This window comes from Lineus longissimus, chromosome 4, assembly GCF_910592395.1.
Source record: "Lineus longissimus chromosome 4, tnLinLong1.2, whole genome shotgun sequence".
NCBI classification, from domain to species: domain Eukaryota; kingdom Metazoa; phylum Nemertea; class Pilidiophora; order Heteronemertea; family Lineidae; genus Lineus; species Lineus longissimus.
Genome location: NC_088311.1, coordinates 12,004,612 through 12,026,848, shown reverse-complemented (window position 1 = coordinate 12,026,848; position 22,237 = coordinate 12,004,612). Strand labels below are relative to the sequence as shown.

The 22,237-nt window shown below is 40.4% G+C and overlaps 1 protein-coding gene across 2 annotated transcripts in view; it reads left to right on the top strand.

The window, feature by feature from the left end:
- Nucleotides 1–18,791: 18,791 nt before the first annotated feature.
- LOC135486145 (multiple epidermal growth factor-like domains protein 6) overlaps nucleotides 18,792–22,237 on the top strand; it is a 42,214-nt gene continuing 38,768 nt past the window's right edge. For both annotated transcript variants that reach the window (XM_064768691.1, XM_064768690.1), the window contains exons 1-2: nucleotides 18,792–19,100; nucleotides 19,988–20,127. In XM_064768691.1, coding sequence (XP_064624761.1) covers nucleotides 18,849–19,100; nucleotides 19,988–20,127 — 392 coding nt within the window. In that variant the 5' untranslated portion in view covers nucleotides 18,792–18,848. The remainder of the gene's footprint in view (nucleotides 19,101–19,987; nucleotides 20,128–22,237) is intronic.

Genomic DNA, 22,237 nt, shown 5'->3' with positions numbered 1-22,237 from the left:
GTGCACGGTCATCTGAATGCCTCAGTTATCCATTATAAGAGGGCCTATGCAATACATGAAAAGAATTACCGCTACAAGTTGGGAGAATTTATACTTCAGATCAGTGAAGGTCGCTATGTTATAAAAGTGAAACCACAGTATGTTTTAGCTCAACATGATACCAGGGGTAGTGCAAGTGACCATATGTGCGCGCAATGACTCCTGGGTAAACCAGGTTGCCGCGCACAGAAACAAGATCATGTAATAGACTCGACGCTGATCGATGACGATGACAGCATAGCATTATGAATGAGTCGTGTCATGAGTTTTGTATTCAGCTGAGGCCCGCGTATAAGAATTTAACGGAATGATCGCAGAAAAGGGCCCACAAAAGAGACTTCTTTCTCCGTCTGTGGTTATCTGTAGGCGGTTGTTAATAAAACTTTTTATACTTGTAGCAGCCGTGTTATCTGAGTGAACCGCCGTAACAGCCAGTGCATTTTATTCCAGGCTAGAAGAATCGACTTATGTTCAACTTAAGAGGCGAAAAAAAACCCCCCATATTTGGTGACGTATTTTGCAAAAAATATAAGTATACATGTATGTATATTAACTTTTGCTATAAGTTGTAAATCTCCAACTCTCTAGTAAGCTGGAGGGACAACTTACGGAAACGTGGCTGGGCTGACTTAATTTTACGAAACGATTTCGGCGTAATCACATTAGACCGACGCGATCGTCCGCTGACCACACTCCAGTATATGCCCGCCTCACACTGAGCGAAAGTTCAAGGCAACTCAGCTCGTTGCAGTTAGTTGCCATGGGCCAAGCTGCAATTCATTATTCTTGTTGTTTATAAGACCAAACCCGTTTCGAAATTGGCAATTTGATTATAATGCAAAGAATCGAGTTGCAATGAATCACCCCACAGTGTAAGACCAGTTGTGCGACCTCATTTATCGTTGAAACTTGTTGCTGAATCGCAAGTAAAACGATTGAGGGAATAAAGACAAAGTTTCAGGTAATAATTAATTATCTCAGGCAATAATCAGACCTTGCATTGTCACCTATTGTCACGATACAGCGGCTCGTGATGGTATCGTGGCCTCTGAGTGATGTAAATTGAAATGACGGAATTTAATGAACATACCATGAAGAGAAAAGATAAATTCACAAAAGTTTGGAGAGAAAAACATGGTAGGTGTGAGGGGTTGGGAGATATGGCGGCGCTTGACCAAGAACAGGGGAGCCAACTGTCCCAATACAATGCTGCTAATGTCACAACCTTCTCGTGAGGTCAGACGACAAAGCGAATTCGTCACAATTGCGATATTGCACAATGCATGTATGTGTTTTACTTGCCTTTGCAAGGGTCAAGCGCGCATATTGAAAAAAATAATATCCTCAAACACTGCTAGTTTATAATTTTTTGCCCTCCAGGCATACATTTTCTGTGTTGATAGGTGATATTCAAAGATATCTTTCGTGGCATATACTCATTCCTTATATCAGTTAGTATATTCATGACGTTTATACCATTCTTGATGATGTTTTCACAAAAGGTCCCCTACAATTAACTGACTTCGTTATTAAAATTAAATTGCAAAATTGAAACAAAAAAACACATTTTTAAGTATCACAGCGCTATTTCTCGATGAGTTCGAATTCTGTTTCGGTTTCACCATGGTATATAGGGCGATTTATAAAACAAAATATAATTTTAGAATTCAATGGAATTTATTGAATTGAAGTCGCATTGTATCAACTTTAAGTGACGTTTAGCAGAAGCCACTTTAAATATTTTAAATCGCCCAGCGACTTTGAAAAGTATAGATATGAATGAATACATTTCAGCTTGCAGTATTTTTTATCTCTGTACCATAGCGCTGTAAAATTAATTTCAAAGTTAACTTTTCATAGTTGACTTGTTTTCATGCTGCTGGGTGGGGATCGCCTTTAATCAACGCAGCTATGTTGAGCCCCAGATCCATGCCTTTTTTGTAATAGTAATTAATGGGTCGCTTGCTTCATGGGTGGATGATCTTAGTGTTTTTGATAGCAATGCTATGTTTTACTACTTGACTACGGAGTTCACGTTGTGCTTCTTCTCGAAATTGTATGTGTGCATCACAAAGATAACAATCCGAGTTGTAGGTCTAACAATGTTTGAAACAAGCATTTAGTCAACGGCAGAATTTTACTTAATTTTTCTACACCAAAAAGATGGGGTCCAATTTAAATCAAAAACCTTATATTTGGCCTTTGAAATGACATTCTGTGTATAACATTATAGTCATGTTTTTTAAGGATGGCCAATTATTGGTCCAAGTACATAAATTGATGTGTCTGATAGTTCTTATAATTGTATTTATATCCAACTGAATTTCCAATATTTGAAAGTTGAAGTTCAGTGAACTGGCTACAACCATGACAAATATTCTCATAGATTTAACCAACAACTTTCTATCCATCCCGCTACATCGTAGATTGTTGTTCGTGAAATATTAGACACCGTTAAAACCATATTGAACTTGATTAATTAGTCATCGCTAAAGTACACTGCAACGGAACTGAATTAAAACTAATTGTTAAGTTTTAACGAAATATTTTTATTGAAATCACTAAAATTTGGTTTCTTTTGGAGTTGGACTAACTGAACATCAAAGCCTGCCACTCAATAACTACGATTCGCACAATAAGCCTTTCAGAATGGTTATTACCTCATTAGAAGAATTAACTGATTATAATTATTTTAAGGTTGATGCAGTGCGAAAAGGTCCCGACGTTTTCTGTTCACACAAATTAGTTTCAGTTAATAACATAATTTTTTGGCCCATATTGTTTGTTTGTACTATAAATACTGTATTTTGGTACACGTGCAAGCATGAACACATTTATAGCGGGCATTTAGGGAAGCTTATATGACCACTCCTTGTTTAGAATACTGCTTGACATAAGGCCTACACAACTCGATAATTTTCAAAGCGGAAACATTGTATTGTCTGAGTAGCTACCAAAAATGTATGATGAGTAAGATTGTATTGCAGTTGCAGTATCTCACTAAATTTCCATTTATTCAGTTATGAATATTTTTTACTGTTTCATCTTCATTTGCAATAACCCCATCAAGTAATAATAACATTTAAAAAAATGCATGTGCACTATAAAATCATATTTCAATGACGAATCATAATTATAGGTAAATCGTATACAGTACCGACTTTTTCAATATCCCTACAACGAAGATGTTGCTGTTCAGAATGTTGGTAAAAGAATTACAGGAAAAAAGGTACAGGACAAATGGTACATGAAAAAAGTTACTGGAGAAAGGTACTAGGTAAGAAATGTACAGGAAAAAAGTATCAGGTAACTTTTCTGTACAGGGAAAAAAGGTAAAGGAAAAACAATTTAAAACTTAAAATAGGAATTTAGTTTGTTTTCTGCATTGTACAGCCATGCCCAATTTTTGGGTCACCTCGTGAGCCTAATGCGATGACGTGGTGTCCGTCGTCGTCGTCGTCCACTGGCGGCGTATGTTAGCGCGGCACGTTTCGTAACCGCTTGAGTCAAAACTTGGTACACATGTATCGTTGGGCCCTGGGGCGATTCACATCAAATTTCTTGCCAAAATTATACTTGGTTTGGCCACTAGGTGAGAAATGCAAAAACATTAAACATGCAATAGGACCCGTGATTTTGGATTTTCATGAAATTTTTTTTGTAGGTACTCCTAGCAAGGATACATCATACATCGTACGGGTTTTTGATTGACCTACTATTCACGGTCAAAGAGGTCAAAGATTGCTAAATCACCGATAGGTGGCACGTTTCGTTTCTATTTGAGCTAGAAGGTTCTAAACCACTGTGGACGTGTATCTAGGGATCTTCTATTCTACCCCCAAAAATGGCCCAGTTGGACATTATTTTTCGGAGAAATAAACGGTTTTTCGATTTCTGCGATCTCAGCCCCGTGACTTCAAATAAATCCAATCTGCCAATTTTTTAAAGGATTGGATGTCAAGATGAAGAGAAAAATTTAATTAGTACTTATTTGCGCCACACGGTGGCGCTAGTGGCCACTGAATGACTGTGTTATTTTAATTCCTGCTACCGCCAGATGACATCACTTCCTGCGCACACGTCACGGATACGGATGATTTTCCTGGAAAGGACAGCTTTATAAAATTCACCAAAGTCATCAAGATGCCGATAAGAATATCATGAGCTGATTTTATTCAACATCAATGGAGAGTCAATAAAGCTTTCTGGGTGATTGTTTTGTTTGATTTCACTGTAAGTCCTCGAGTAAAATGCGAGAAATCAGTGAATTTTCTGGCGAATTTCGAACTGAGGATATCAACACAATGGCAGCAGCTGGCAGGAAAGCGACAAACTAACAGGGACAAAGATAATTTGATTCACCAGGTATGTTTGTTTTCTTTAATATTTAGATCATTGCTGGAACTCTGTTTATTTCTGGCCTGATTGGATAAGTACATGTAGGTTTTTAGACAAGTTTGTTAACTGGTAGTTCAAAACTCGGGTTCACATTGTTGCAGGAGATAGCATGAGTTGGCCACTTGGATTCGAGGTTGATGTATTTATTTTCATATAATCTACCTCGTCCATCAACTCCACTTTTTGGCTGAAGGTGTAGCTGTGAAGCGAAAGGATTTCGAGAACTGATTTCATCATGAACACATTAGGTCTAATATTTTGTCGATGGTTATGAGATATTTTGTATCAAAGGTAGATATACAGAGTGGCTCAATAAAATGTTGCACTTACATGTTACAAAAATGGTTAATATATATTATAATTATGGCATTTACCTCAAACATACATTATGTACTTCAAGAGCAAGCTCTCCCGATTAATTTGACACCAGCAGATTCAAAATCCTACAATGGTTGGCTGCGCAGGACAGATTTTACTGATTGACTTGCGCCACCCTTTTTAGTGGTTGAACAGGGCAAATGACATAGAGGAAGTAATCTTTAACATTTTAAATTTTATTCACAGTTGAAGATTGATATTTAACCGATTCATTTTGTAATTTTCGTATTTGTGTTTAACTGTGAATAAAATTAAATGTTGGGGATGCTTCCTATTTGTCCTGTTAACCACTGAGAAGTTGGCACAAGTAAGATTTCACATGAGTCAATAAAAGCTGTCCTGTGCAGTCAACCATGGAAGTATTATGATTCTGCTGGCGTCAAATTAATCGAGAGAGCTTGTTCAGCAAGTACATGTGTATTTTTGAGGGTCAAAGCCAAAATAATAAAATATATTAACCATTTCGTAAGTGTAACATTTTTATTGAGCCACTCTAAATGTACTTCTCCCACTGCATCTTTTCTCTTTCCAGTGATGAATAATCCATTCGAACTACTTTTTGTTGATTACTGGGAATTATTGTTTCATTTCCAAACACTCTGTAGAGCCTTGTGTGGTGATCAAGATGGCTGCTTACTGGGTCTGGATTCTATGTTGATAAGCTAACTAACATTGCTCCCAAAGTCTCACCAGGTCACGGTAAGTGCTTGGCGATGCTGGATAGTTCATCTTAGGTCTACCCATAAACAAAACGCAGGTTTTTTCAATATGTGGCATGATGATTGAACCTAATTTGCTCCGTCTTCCAAATCTGACAAGTCAAAATGACAGCTGATCACTCCGACGGTGTAGCCCTGGAATTCTGCACAATTAAGTGCTCAGAAAATACTGAATGAATTCAGTGAAAGGCATCTTAGAGTCATTGTCAGGGTTCTATTTCATTGATCTGAAGCAAAATAATGGTCAGGGTTGAGGTGAGAAGTCTAAATTTTGATGTTGACTCTGTCAGAAAATAGGTCATCGTACTTTTGAAATGTAATGTACTTGACAAGTGTGTCTCAAACTATTCTTCAAAGAATTTGATGTATGCATCCACTGGACTGGTTTTTCACAACCTGCACTTCCAAGGAATTGATACAAAGCTCCAGATTGCATTTACTAGTTGTCCTAGGGTGTGACCATGCATCTAATGGACTGGTTTTGTCCCAAGCTGAACTTCGACGGATATGATGTAAAGGTCCAGACTGCAGTAACTGGTTGTCTACTGGGTTGCGACAGTTGAAGGAACCATGGCAACTAGTAAGATTTACTCTCTGTAACAATATTCAACTTGTAATCACACTCATTACATGAAGTTATATGTACAATCAGATTGGATCGAGCAAAGCTCCTCTTTTTTTAATTTGGCAAGCGGCCATCTTGGAAACCATTTTTAGCTCGGTTTTGTGACAGGATATTGATATAAACTGCTCCAGGAAAGAAAGCTGCACTACCACACCACTTCCTCTAAGATCTCAGAATTGACATCAATGACCGAAACCGTTCTCCCCGAGGTGAGCACATGGTCCCTGAACCATTTAATGTCATTTGATTTTGGTCAGGAAGCAAGCTTGTCTTAGTTTCTCCATGATAGAACAAATTATGTACGAGTAATTATTCCCATAGCGCAGCCAGTCTAATTGGTCAAGCAGGTGATGTGGACAGCCATTATTAGGCAATGAAGATTGTGATTGTAGTTTTCAAAAATATTTTCAGATGCTATTGTTTTGCTTTAGACTTGGATCTCTATGAAGACACACTCAGGGAGAGCGCTGGCCAGTTTATTATAGAAACCGATGAACAGATATACATATTTTGCCAGTTTTGACCCAAAATCCGCTTGAAAAATATTTCTTTTGCGCATCCGCCTGGAGAGGGCATATTCCCATACACCCCTAACACCTAACCCCCCCCCCCCCCCCTACTAACTTCGCCTCTGCTTACCGCCACCATACTAGGCACGTATACAACATAATAGAACGTCACAACTAGATCCGAAAATGAGATAGTGAGAAGAAATAATTGCATTTTTAACCTACATTCAGTACCTTTTTTCTGTACCTTCTGTCCAGTATCTTTTTTCCTGTACCTTTTTTCCTGTACCTTTTTCCAGCTCCTTTTTACCTTACCTTTTTTACCGTATACCCGCTGTTCATGATAGTTGGCTGTGGTTTTCAGTGGGCTTGTTGTAAACAAATTCTCTCTGTGCGATATGTTATAAGTCTGGCCGAATTAGTTGGCTTTATATTTGTTGGTATAAAACAACTTGAAGTTACATTGTTAGCATCGTGGTTAGAATACCATGACTAGAAGACAGGGTAATATAGAAAGTTATAGTTTCAGCAAATAATTGATCGACAAAAAGTGGTGTTATTTACTCTCTCTGATATTATTCATCTTGATCAACACGTCAACTTCTCATTTCTCATATTATATAGGTTAATAACTTAATCAGACTCCTGTGTTTCATACATGTAGAACCATGTTATGACATTGAGTCACTTTGATTCCTATAGCCTATTCATTTATAAATGATATAATTAACTCATGTCTGAGTACCATTTATTTGGAGAATATGTTTTTGTCTGTTTGAATACCAGTTTGTTGGGCGGCCATTTCAAGTGCACTAACAACACCAATCTGCTGATCTAGCAATCAGTGAGATTTTATTCAGTTTTGTTCTCTTTGGGATCATCATATTAATCATTGACTGTGTATAAGTGGCCAATCTTTACCCTGAAGTAATTAAACACTCCATGTTGCGGCACAAGGGCTGCTAATGCTTGCAAGCAATATCCCTGAGTTTCTATTTTTGTAATTGTTCACATTGGTAGTTTTCAATAAAAAAATCTATATACTTTATTCTCGGTTTTAAACGACCAGTCCGTTAGCCATGCCCCAATCCATGATTACAATACTGTATAGCCATATTTATGAATGGGGCATGTCTTCAAGCGCGAATTCTAGGCCTTTTTACACGTTGCGCGTTCAATCCAGATCAAGACTAGTCCAGGTCCGCCCAGGACACTTCGACTCATGACAGAAAGCTCGCATTCACACGGTGCGCGTTCATGGAACTGGCTTTGAACTTGATCGAGCATGGTTCGTTGGCGCAATATGAATCTCCATCGTCTGCTTCTGACTGGAGGTACAATAATCGGCAACAATGGCTGCCTCCATGAGAGCAGTAGCATTTGAGACAAGACCACAATTGATTTTTTAAGCCTTTTAGCAGTTAAATTGTCAATGTTTGACCGCGACGCATCAAAGAACACGTGGTGTTGTGAATCTGAAATTAATATTATGTTATTCCGGACAGTCGGGCAAGTAAATGGTGAAAAATAAAATGGTGATTGACCACGGAAATTTTTTGATAATCGACAAATTAGACAGACTTTGATATTTCCACTCTTTTCAGCCAACTGGCAGAAAAAACTCAAAACACGCCCCCTATTACCCAATTAGCAAAATTCGAAATTAATTTTTTCATCAAATAATTTCTTTATGTCTGTAGACTTGCCACAACAAATATTTTTTCAATACCTCTCCAAATATGTACTTGAGAGTTAAAAACATGCACTCGTCTAATTGATAGGCCTCGACCCTCCAACCTATGAATATTCATTAGTGGTCTTGTCTCATTTGAGACAAGACCACTAATGAACCTATGAATATTCATTAGTGGTCTTGTCTCATTTGAGACAAGACCACTAATGAATATTCATAGGTTGGAGGGTCCAGGCCTATCTATTAGACGAGTGCATGTTTTTTACTCTCAAGTACATATTTGGAGAGGTATTGAAAAAATATTTGCTGTGGCAAGTCTACAGATATAAATAAATTGTTTGGTAAAAAAATAATTTTGAATTTTGACAACCTGGCCATAGGGGGGGGGGGGGGGGGGGTTCAAATTTGGAGTGAAAATGGCCGAAATGGGTAAAAATGTCCACTTTTGTCAAACTTGTCAATTTAAAAAAAAATTTCCGTGGTCAATCACCAATTTAAATCGCACCAGTTACTCGCAAGACTAACCCGTATATCATATCCGAATTTCAGTTTCACTACTCCACGCCTTCTTTGATGGCGGGCATTTGAAATAACTGGAAATGGCTTGGAAAATCAATTGTGGTCTTGTCTCTATTTAGAGGGTTTTGGGTTACAGGTCAAAAATAGTAAATGAGCTCTGAAATCCACAAAAACCGTTTGAATTGGCTGAAATGTGTTGAGAATGTGTGGACATATCATGGAAATTGGAAAATGTGGAAAAAAAGAAAATTCTCAAATTTAACCGGCCTCGTCCTACATGGCTTTTAAGTGAAAATGCCAAAAATTGAAATTTTCAAAAAATTTCAAGTAATTTCAAATTTTTCTACTTTTTTGGGCTAGATATGTTTCATAACAATCATCAATTGTGAATAGTAATGAGAGTGTTGATTGTTTTGCATGTTATTTTCATTTTGGGAGGTGTCGGGCACAGAGCACGCTGGGTGGCAGGGTACCAAGCTTTCACTAATTTTTTTTATTTCAGCAGGTGAATTCAAGTGAAAAGTATCTGAATTACGAACGAGAATGTTAGCAAAGACTAAAAGTGACGGTTTTTGTTTGAATTGGGAGGGGGCTAAACAAAAAAAGAGGGGGGTAACATACGGGTTTGTTAAAGTAAGTTTTTTGGATAAGCCGGTCACAATGACAGCACACCGTGCGATGTTTTTATGTGACCATGATGAATTGAAATTCAAAACTGGCGCAGGTTATCATATAAGTCATCTTTGTCATAATCCTCTGTGCGTGAAAGTCGAGCACTTGACAATAGAAAGAGGAAGGGTCAATCAAAGTAGAAAAAGGTGCAATGCCAAGAAAGTCTGTGCAGGCCATGGCAACCGCCCTAAATGCATTTTTCCTGGTAAGCTATATGTTGAAGTTGAAAGAAAATATCATTATATTGAATTGACATTTGAAAGTTTTCTTACCGCGATGGCAACCTCTTGGATGTCTTGGTGGCTGGTTTGATCTTGAAGGATCGCCGAAAGTAGGAGTGGTCATAGTTTCTGCTGTTTGGGTCGAGACATTTCCACTCTGGTACAGGCGGTCTGTCTCGTCGTGCAACAGCCTTCTTGACAGCCTTCCTTCGCAAGTCCGGCATTGTTATCATCACATGTTTCTTGTAGTCACCACCCCTGGTTTTGTTTTTCTTCTTCGTGAAGTAATCTGTTGCCCTGATGTTTTTCAAAACACCAGCTAACTTCTGATGTCTAGCACTCCGTTGGTACCTGACTGTGTACTGCCTGTTCATTGCAATTCTGTCCAGCGCTTTCATTGGGCGGCAACAAGTATCGACTTCGATGTTGAACCACTTTAGTTTCCGTCGCCCGCTCTCGGCTGTGTTATTGTTCATTCTGTGGGCTGCTGAATGGATACGAGGGGTTGAGTTCCTGCTCCTGGTCACAATCTTAGGATCTCTGGCCGACAGACCTCGATTCTCGGACTCAACCCCCTGGGTTGTCATGCCAAGACTCAGCTGTCACAACGCTCCTTTACTAGGGGATACCTCCAAAACGAGATGTAACAAGTTCTTGTCAATCACTGTCATTTTAAACTTGGGAATCTCACCGTAAGATGACCATCGTGTTGATTTGTGCCACCAAGAACCAGTTGTGCCTGAGCACAGTGAGAATTCGTTCTGTGGACAACCAGTGCAGTCACCACCATAACAGTTCACAACACAGGCAACAGTGTCATACAGGTATCCCATGATCCTGTCGAGATCAAAGTTGCAGCGCTTGAATAGAGATTGCAAAATCTTGGATGACCTTACCCTAAGATCATTCAGAAAAGTTGTTTTTAACAGTGTTCTCTCCTCTGCAGTACGTCCCGGGAACATACCTTTACTGAATTCAGCTCTATGTCCTGCACGCGTCTGGGCTTGATGCAAATGTATAGAGTCAAGTTGATGCTTCACCGTGAACAAGCCGCCGAAGAGCTTTTTTGTTGCATCAGTTAACCCTTTGAATGAACTGGAATCACCATCTGTAGTCAAATGTTCTACATGTAGGCCCTGTTTCTCAAAAGTCTCGGCAAATGCAACCCCAAGATCATATTCTCTGAATGCATCTGCCTCAGGAAAGTTAGCCGTGCACTTCGAGTGTCGTTCGTCAACGTTTGTGCCAGTGGCACCACATTTAACTTCAAAACCTTTCGCCCCTATCCAGCAGAGTTTTGTTTTAACCTCAATGTCAATGATTTTGTGTTCATCTGTCACATTTTCAACACATAACCCAGTCATTGTGCTCGCACAACGCCCATCTTGTTCCTCGAAGTGAGGTGTAAACTATTATAGCGTCCATCAGCTTGGACATTGATTCCTGTCACGTCCTGATTTCTTAGGCGCAGTATCCTTTTCAAGTTCTCGCGTATGTCTGCCATATCGGCCACATTCATTTTAACTGTTTCTTCACCAACTTTATTTGCCTGCTTTTGCATGATACTCCTACAGGGGGGCGGGATTCCCATCATGCTCAGTATGTAACTCATACTCTCGTTGCCAATCATTGTGTCCTGCAACGCAATCTGTAATGCAACATTTGGAAGAGCGACTTTTCGTCCGCGCTTGCCAGTGTCTATGTCCTCAAAAAGTTTATACAATTTCGAATCAAAACCACAGTTTTTACACACCACAGTGACTGAACAACATACCCCCTGCTTACGTACCTCTCCATATTTGAATATCGGCTGACAGTTCACGTGATATTCGCTATGGGCCCTGTTAACGTCGTTGAGTACATCCATCAGTTTGGTTGTCTGAACAACGAAACTCTCGTGATCATGCTCCATGGTCTCATCTGGTATCTCCATCTCATCATCAGTGTCTTCTTTCATGTTGACGCGTAGTAAGTTGACATTCTTGGCAGTACGGTTATTAACATCCGGTATGTGTCTTTTGCCGTCGTGTCCCATCGCTGTGACCAGTCCGTACTCCTGGGGCGTGAGTCGTCTCCATGCGGGTTGTAGGCCTACTTCTCGTTCGTCGTCGCTCACCACCTCGACACCTCCACTCCGCACGTGTCCGCTCTTGAACATTGTTCTCATTGCTGCATTCGATGCCCTAGGGCGCCTCGGACCCCGTTTTCCTATCAATCTCCTCGCCTTTGTCCTCATCTTGTCTTGTCTTTTCGTAACTTGTCTTTCTTTGCTTAAAATCGTACTCCTAGGAGATGTCTATTTCAGGATGCTTCCTTCAACAGACTGAAAATACACAAGAAAGGACAAGAGATTACAAAAGGGTGGATGTTGATAGGACAATAGCGATGACAATTGTTGCTGTTGTGGAAGTGTCAGACTTGGATGTGACAGACAGGGAGATAACATATGGGTTAATCTTTTTCTCATTTCACACCTTACTAACAAGCTTTCCATGCTTATAATGCATCATATATTTGTTGTTTTTCAAATTTCAAACAAAGTTAATATTGTTCGATTTGAAATTTTGACATTTTCAGCATGACACCACTGTCACAATCTTGGAACATCCTTTAAAAAGACAACTTTTTTCCAAAAAATTGAAATTTTTGAATATTTGTCATGAATTAAAATTGTTTCAAATTCCTATTTCAGATTGACTGTAGACCACTGGTGATTTGTCGAAGATTCGGTACCATTCGATTAAGAATTCTACGAGCTTAACTTGAAGACAGTCTGTAAACAATTTGAAGACGAAATATAAGGTAGGTTGTCCGTATCGGACAAAATTTTAAAACGTTAATAGCTCGCTCAAATCAAGTTCATTTTTGATGAAACTTGGTTATGTTAGTCAAGACATCTCAAATGCTTGGGAAAAGGCATATTTCATTGATATCTCAAGATGATCCCTCTTCATTGAGACAAGACCACTAATGAATATTCATAGGTTGGAGGGTCCAGGCCTATCTATTAGACGAGTGCATGTTTTTTACTCTCAGTACATATTTGGAGAGGTATTGAAAAAATATTTGCTGCGACAAGTCTACAGATATAAATAAATTGTTTGGTAAAAAAAATAATTTTGAATTTTGACAACCTGGCCATAGGGGGGTGGTTCAAATTTGGAGTGAAAATGGCCGAAATGGGTAAAAATGTCCACTTGTGTCAAACTTGTCAATTTAAAAAAAATTCCGTGGTCAATCACCAATTTAAATCGCACCAGTTACTCGAAAGACTAACCCTTATATCATACCCGAATTTCAGTTTCACTACTCCACGCCTTCTTTGATGGCGGGCATTTGAAATAACTGGAAATGGCTTGGAAAATCAATTGTGGTCTTGTCTCATTTGCTATTTTTGCAATTTTGGATCTTATCCTTGCTCCAAATTTCTATCAGGTGCAATGTTTCATCGTCGCTCCAACATGTTTAGTTTCAGCCATAGTAAAAACACACTAGATAGTAAAATAATCCGAGACCAAAATGCCGCTAAATTTCACGCAAGGAATTTGACAACAGTTCCCGCCAATGACGTCACTGGAGTACCGTGCGCAAACCCGCCTCGGGCGAGTTCGCATTCTCACGATTAATTGACCGGCCTACACCGGCCTACACTGGTCTCATCGCGCCAGAGACTGCTTGGTCGAACGCGCCTCGGGCGAGGAAGGTTCAGGCCGGTTGCGGCGCGTTTAATCGTATTCACACGGTGCATGTTAGACCTGGACTGGTTCTGATCTTGATTGAACGCGCAACGTGTAAAAAGGCCTTCTGTCTGGATTGACAAGTTCAGCAATGAATTGACAGATTTGACGTAACCGGCTGGTTAATATCATTCTGTTATTCACACCAATCACTAGTAATCGACAGCATTTCTTCAATGAGCGGCAAAGCTAAGATTACACACTGCGGACCTATGCTCCGGATTGGACTGAGCGTAAAAGCAATGCTAAATTATGACCACCTCATTGTTGAAATGGGCTGGACAAACTACACGCTGAACTGGTCGTTTGAAACCAAGAATAAAGTATATACTGTAGTTTCATGAAAATAACACCACTTCGGGATATTCAAGCTCCGACCTCTTCTCTCGAGTCTATTCACCAGAGGTAACCAATGAGTGACTTCGCTGGCCCTTGTGATGGCTCAGTCGAGCTGTCACGGTTACGCTAAACCACTTATTACCGCAGCCCTATTGATTCGAAGTGTTGTGGGCCTACTGGTGGATGAGTGCGCATGTGGAATGACGTAAATGGTAAGGCCACTCGCCGACCATTTATACAGGTTGTCTCATAAAACTGAAGCACCTTTTAGATTGATCCAAACCCCCCAAAACAAAAAAAGTCCTTATTGAAACTCTGAAGAAAAATCTGCGAATGCTTGCATTAGTAAAGCAAAGTGAGATTCAGGCAATGATAGTAGTCACGAAATTCCGAAGAAAAACGAGGAGCTCATCCTCTGTTTTTCTACAACCCTCTTTTTTTATTTAGACTCCCTAGGCCTATACGTGGGAGAAAACAGAATCGAAGTTTCTAGGATTTGTGGTTTTCTTGAGTAATTCTAGGGCCTCTTAGGCCTATGAATGAAGCCCCACTGAGGGTACCCACATTGCAGGCAACCTGTGCGACAATGGATGCTGTAGAGCTGCTGAGAAAACGACGCCGGCGCTACACCGTGACAGAAAAACTTGCCTACCTGAGAGAACAGGAGGCACTGGTGAACGGTACGGTGCGCAGTATGAGAGAGTTCGCCGCCCACTATAACATCCCCTGGGAGACGTTTAGAAGGTGGAATCTCGAGGACCTCGAGCAGAAGCAAGAACAAGGGCATGGCCGGAAGAAGACGGTGATGGAGCCCCGTGATCCGTTATGGCCACAGGTTGAGGACCAGCTTTACCAATGGTTGCAGCAGATGAGAGAGCGTCGCCTCGCAGTCTCCGTTCTCGACATTCAAGATAAGGCGTTGGTAGTGTGGCAAAGCTGGTGGAATGAGTAAGCCCAAGATGTCAAAGAAGGGATTCAGCATTGTCGCCCTCAGCTATGGGATTTCAACCCATTCATAGGCTGGGTGGAGTGCTTGATGAAGAGACGCCATGTGTCCCTACGGAAGGTGACCAAGAATACAACGACCGTCCCTGCTGATGCTGCAGCAAGGATCCAGACCTTCCGAGATTCGTTACTGGGAGCATCGATCGTCTTGATATACAGATGCGGTTCTTCTTTAACATGGACCAAATCATTGTCCTGTTTGATATGAGAACCATGTACACGGCCAACACCACGGGGGAGAAGGCCATAGACGTCCGATCATCCAGGTCCAATACCAAGCTGGGATACACCGTCACCCTCTGCATCGCAGCCTCTGGAGCAAAATTGCCGGCGGACATCACCCTCCCCAGAAGAGGTTTCGCCCGGGTGTTTGCAGCCCTCCAAGACAACCCACCAGCAGATGTAAAGATTACCCAATCGGAAACTGGTTGGATGAGGGAGGAAACGGCGCACCACTGGTTAGATGAAGTCCTATCAGCCTACGTCACCGACAACGAGACCGACCAGTTCCTGTTAATCGTCGATCATTATCAGGTCCACCGGACAGAGAACTTCCGGACGAGAGTCCGCGACATGAGAGGCAGCCTGGATTACGTACCTGCTGGTTGCACATCCCTCGTACAACCGTTATACGTTGCAGTCATGAAGTCCTTCAAATGTCACGTACGGCGACAATGGAAATCGTGGAAGAAGGACCACACGGACGAACGAGGAGACTGCCCTCACATCGGCTTGAGAGACGTGACCAACATCATCAGAGATGCCTGGGATGGTGTTGATGAGGACGTTATCGTCAAGTGATTTGAAGCATCGTTTCGACCAAGGCCAATCGAAGCTGGACCACATGCTATCTTGGAGGAAGAAGAGGAGACTGCCGTGGATGGACCAGAGTTCGTGAATGTAGTCGAGGAAGACATTGTGATGGACTTGAATTGACTGTGGGTGTTGTGAATGATTGTGGGTACGATTCTGAAAGCTGGACAATCTAATAATGTGTATCTTTAGCTTTGAAAAAAAATTGAATCGGGATATGCATCGTCTCTTTTTTATTCCTTCACTGATCACTTCGGACAAGACTGTACATTCAGAGGGATGTTCGGTTTTGTCTCCAGATATGTGACGGACAATTTCTCATTCTTACCAATTTCGCACTGCAAAGTATCTTTGAAAGCCCGAAGCTGGTGAGGGATGATAAGACCCGAAGACATGCTGCATTACCTCCCTGAGCAGCGCCTCACTTTGAAAGGGCAGGTCAGTCCCTAAAACCAGCAGAAGCCAATATGTCAGTTGAACTTTTTTCATGGACACCCTGTACACTATCAGCCATTAGCACTGGGACACCCTTTACGCTACCAATGACGATTAGTTGAAAATGTTCTGGGACACTCAGTACAATGGCCGAAGGCCCGATCCCTTTATCCCATTCATAGGAGACCTACGAATCGGTTTCAACAACAACCCAAACAATAAGGATTGGACTCGAAACTGAAATATATTGGATATGAGGCTTGGGCAACCCTCTCTGGAATCTCAGCCAATGATCGGCCTTCTCAACAGCTCTGTTCGCCATCCTATGAGTCAGGGGCGGCGACACCGGCTGTTAATGAAGTGGTGTTATTTTCATGAAACTACAGTACTCTAAAACCTCGAATACAAGGAATGAGGCTCCACCCAAAATCATCACAATGGTTTTAAATGGGGATGGGCCAACAAGTCAGGTATTATACTTTTATGATCTTGGCTGCAATTTACAGTGAAACGAAATCAACATCTCTGGTTATAGGAGGCCCATTTCTACCAAAAAAGAGACCCATTGTGTCGTTTCTTTAGAATTGATATTGAGGTTTTAGAATCCCTCTCTCCATTGTAATGATTGGGGGCGGAGCCTTATTCCTTGTATTCGAGGTTTTAGAGTATAAAGGTACTCTCTTTTACACATGAAGAGGTCAGTCCTTGTAAGCTTGATAATACCACCCACTATTAATATCGGAAGATCAAATATACCAATATAGGCCCTATATTAAGCCCGATTGGTCAGAAATTCACCTATTAGTAATGACCACCATTGGAAATATACAATTCTAGTAGCCAATGGAACATAGAATTGGGCTTTGTTACCTGTCGCTCATGTTTTCTGTACACTCTTGGGACTGACCTCACAATGACGTGTAAAAGAGAGTATATACAAGGGTGCAGTAATCTTTTCATTTCAGACATGACATATTTTTCACCCTATCGAATGTTATTTGAGTTGCATTTACCAAGTACTTTAGGTTTATATCATTTACTTGTGGAAACTGCAGGAAGAATTACATGTACGATAGAAATGATGTCTGGATTCTTTACTTGTATCCACTGATCCAAAACTACAGATAGACAGGCCATATCATTACTCTTTAGAAACATTTACTTAGCCGATTTCCAATCCTTGCAATCTCGGAGCTTTGCGTGTTGCTTCCATTATTCGCCTTTATAGACGTCACAGAGTCAGAAAGTCGGTGATAAACTCTGATAAGTGGTGTATACACATTTTCGTATTCTCAATCACAATCATCACAGCTAGGGTACTTTGTTTTGACTAATTAGTCGGAACTGAACCATGTCACAAGAAGCTTGTTAATATATGTAGCCACAATGATATACCGGGTATTGCTACCAATAATAGAGCTACCATATGTTTAGCTGTAGTTAGCTCATACCAACAGCAGATATACATTAATCCATACTTATGTAAGCAACCTACATTTTGTGCTCTGATTCATCCTCATCTTATTTCAACTAGAATATTTTGAAATTTGTTCATATTTCCAAATAACATACTTGGAAACTCGCACACGTAGTGTTGATAAAGACATTCTTTAATATAGCGGCCTTTGAATGATACACAAAGTAATCAAAATTACGGAATTTAATGAACATTATATGAAAGGAAAGGATGAAAATGTACACGCTTGACCAGAATAGTGAAGCCGACTGACAAGAAGACAAGACGAATTCGTCACACTAAATGTACTGTAGAATTGCTCTGTGACGGACACCCTTAGGACTAAGAGTTGATGTTCTTTATAGCGAGGTGTCCTGATATCATACAATGTAGGTGAAATTGAGTGAAATAACCAATTTGGGACCAAAATAAGGGTCCTTAATTGAGAGCGACATACATACAGAGGTAACTCTGATCTGCTTTACAATCTGGTATTGCAAACAAGCAGTATTCCCTGCAATATTCCATAGTTTTACGTACGCAAACAAGAAATTTGTCCTACGTTTGTCATAAATACGAAATCACATTTTGCAAGAAAGAGTCACTGATGACAGCAAGTTTATTGAACAAAAAAAATGTGTTTGATAGTGTGCTCAGCATTTTAGAATAACGTCACATATGTTACAACCAGTCGGAATTTACCATTCAAGTTTGTCGAATTTACAGTGGGCTGCCAGCTTGATTATCCGGATATTTCAATACCCGTTTAATGTTAGTCACTCTGTTTCCTTCGCATCGCATCCTTCACATCGACATGATGGACAATTTATGAACCTTCAATTTCTGACACTGACAGATTCGCTATTATCAAGCTACATTCCATTATTGTTATTCCTCGTATAATCTGTTCTTTGTGATAATTACCAACGCATGTTTTTTCCTCGGCCACCCATTATATACCCAATATAGTGTACCAAAACCAGCATGCACGATAAACAAGGGCAATCTATCTGTGTGATGATATTGATTGTTACGGTATTCATTGTATGACACCCCACACTCAGCTTAAAACTATTGAAGATTTGCTCATCACTCAACAGCTGTTATGTATTGATGGAAATCTCTCGATCTACAGAGCGTTTGTATTCGCAGTGCAGCAACCTCAAACTACTGACTTACAGGTACCAAATTAAACTTACCAATATTGGTAGATGTTTGAGCATATGTATCCAATGCACAATTTTCTTTCAAGTTTCAAGAATTGACGTCAATCGGCGTCGTCAACAACTTATGGCTTGTGATGTTCGCCTTGCCCACATGTCGATCATGGCTTGTGACATCCGAAAGACAATAGTTTATGTTTCTATTGTCATGATTTGTGTTCTTTTGCGGTTATCCACTGGAGCAAAAACGGCCATTTTGGAAAAAGCTCTGACATCCTCGGAGGCACAGGCAATGCTTGATTTGCACAATAACTACAGGTCGGTGATCGCCCTCGGACTTCAGAGCGGACAACAACCTGCAGCTAACATGATCGCTTTGGTAAGTTCTTCTTTGTCGCTGTATTTCAGTAATAAGTATTGGTTCAATCGATATGAGGAACAGACAACATTTATGAAAAGGACCGACGTAATGTTTCATTTGAAGTTTTAAGAAAAATGGTTGCTTCCGTGTCGGAACGGATTCGATTAAACCATGGGTTTAAGGAATTGATACCTAACTGTCGGTATTGATTGTCTCACCCAAACCGCTCGGGCGAAGCTAAATGTAGAACAAAACCGAGGCGAGCGGTTTGGGTGAGACAATCAATACCGACAGTGAAGTATATATTTCTATTCTAAAACTTCTCAAATGAAATATCGAGTAATGTGGTTTTAAATGCTTTTGAAATGCTTCCGCATTTTGCACCAACCCAAGCGGTTTGGGTTGTCTCACCCAAACCTCTGTGGTGAAAACGAGGTACATTATGCATTATGAAAATTGAATATTCTCACTCGTATGTTTTAGAATATTATTATCTAATCAAAACACTTTTGAATGTTGCACCCTTAGTAATGAAACAGTTAGCTACTGCAGTTTTTGCCACGATTATAATCGTAACGCGGTGTTACGAATGCATAGTTAGCCTTTTTCGAACTAGGCGAATGCACCCAATTTTGTACCAACTGGCATAGGTTGTCTGACCCACATTATTGACATGTGCGTTCATGTTCGTTCAACCAAAGAGCGAGATCTCGAACACAACTCGACTCTGCTATATTTTACCACCGACAGTATGGCATCAATGTCTCGTTTAGTTGGTGATGCAAAATCCGTGACTTTGAGTTTTCTAACGTTTGAAACTTGATTTAGTAATTTCTTGATGCCCACATGTAGGATACAATCTTGTCCGTGTTAAAGTTTGACTGTGTTTATCATCTGTATTATAGGAGTGGGATGACAGACAAGCAAGGACTGCCCAGGGCTGGGCTGATCAGTGCGTCGGTGGCCACAACGTTGATAAAGCACGCCAAGTCAAGCCATACATCTTCATTGGCCAGGACTACGCGGGGAACTACAGCCCTGAACAGTACGTAGAGTTCCCCTTCCATTGATTATCATGATCAGGAACCCGCGGGTCTATTAAGCTGGTGTTGTAGTTCAGAGGAAGTAGGTGAATTTTCGCAAGTAGTCTAAAATAAAATGAAAACTGCTGTTTGCTAACTTATATCAAATATATCTTTTGGGCCAGTAAACAATATTGAAGATATGAAACAGTCTTTCAGATTCACAATTTTTCCTAAACAAAGGATTATTTGGTGTAAGGAATAAGCAAACCTGCCTATTTTTCTCTGCCAAAAACTTGATCAGTGCGTGAATGAGGGTCATTTCAAGGGCAAAATGGCAATTTGAAGAAAAATTAACCTTATTATTAGTTATGGTGATGTTATTAGTATAGTGATGTTATTTACAGCTTTTTTCAATTTCTTCCTTGGGAAAACTGTCCGTCTTTGCGGTGAGGTTTTGTCCCCACCTTACTCTACCCACCTTGTTACTTTACCCTTTCTATGACGATTGGCCTACGAAATGCACGATTGTCCCAATGCACTGGATGATTTTTGAAACATGCGAGACGAATTGACAATCATGGAAGGTGTTATGAGAAGTCATTGTGTTAATGTCACAACCTTTTGCCGAAGACACTTTTCGTCTTCCGCGCTTGCCGGAAAAAACTACGACACCAACGAATGAACGAAGTCCAACACGATTTGGGAAATTTTTTATTTCCTACTTGTACGCTTGTAAATCCTCTTTTAAAGTGAATATAAACGAAAAAGGATATCTACGAGTTATCACGTTTATTCTCCCAATCGTGGCCGATCAAATACACAACAGCAGGCATCGTTTTCAAATCCGACCTAATCATAATTCCGACAAACTCTATTTCAAGGGGTCAATACGCTCCCCACTTCGTGTGGACCTCTTATTAACCCCTGGACACTCCCACAAACCAAAAACTCTGTGATTAGTTACTGACAATTATTAGAAATATCGACGACGTCACTCACTATCGCATGTCATTTTCTCATTGGCATATGATGATGAACACATAACATTTTAAGTTTGCTTCTGGTGATAATATGAACAGCAATCAAAACCACATATGGGTGGAATTCTTGCTCTTGACCTTTGGTTATAATTACTGTGTTAATTTCCCCAATGCAGCAAATAAACAATAAATTGCATTAAACATTTTTATACAACACTAACTAAAATATCAATAGGACCGTTTAGACGACAGAAAACAAGCCACATGCGATCCGATTGGATCGGAATGTGGTTTAAATTGTTCTCGTCTAAATGAAAAATGATCCGGATTAATGTTGGTCCAATCCGGATTAAAAAAAAATCTACCGAGGTAGCTTTACCTAGATGCATCTGGATGCATCCCGTATTTTTTACACCTCCACTAGCAACAAGTATTGGAGCGTTCCACATCTACAGAAATACGTCCAGATGAGACCGCATTGCGCTGATTGTCTAAATTTAATGAGACCTGAATGTGGTTCGATCGGAACGCATCCGGATCCGATCCGAATGTGTTTTTTTCCTCTGCCGTCTTAATGGCCCGATTGACAAATATTTACCATTTGCTGCATGATTATTGAGAATTAACTGCAACAATAACTTGTCATGAGGATTAAATGACAACGACGTAGATTTGTTGATATGGTGGTACTATTTTTAGCAGGTGGCAAAATAATACATGTTACCGACAAAGAATTTATGTTTGTATCTTCATGTCAGGTACATGTATCTTGATGTATGTCTCCCATAAGACGTGTTCTCAATTTAAACTTATTTGGTGGGTCACAAAATGTTTCTGTCGTGTAGAAACAGTAGTGACACGTAAACGGCCAACTGGACGGGTCAGAGGTCAGACGTACTACGTCACCCCCTGATTCTGGCGGTGACGCGGCATGTGACGTATGGGTGTAACCAGGGGCTACGGTGCAGCCTTTTGAATTGCTAATCAAGTAGTCCCAGGTTGGAGAGGCGCTGTGAACCGAAACATCTCGGGATGGGGAAGTGCAGGCAGCGTCCGCGCCAGTCAGTATGTTGGCCAGGTATGAACACTGATATGAAGGACTAGTATTAAAATGTGACATTTGCCAGACGAGGAGGGACTCAAATGCGAA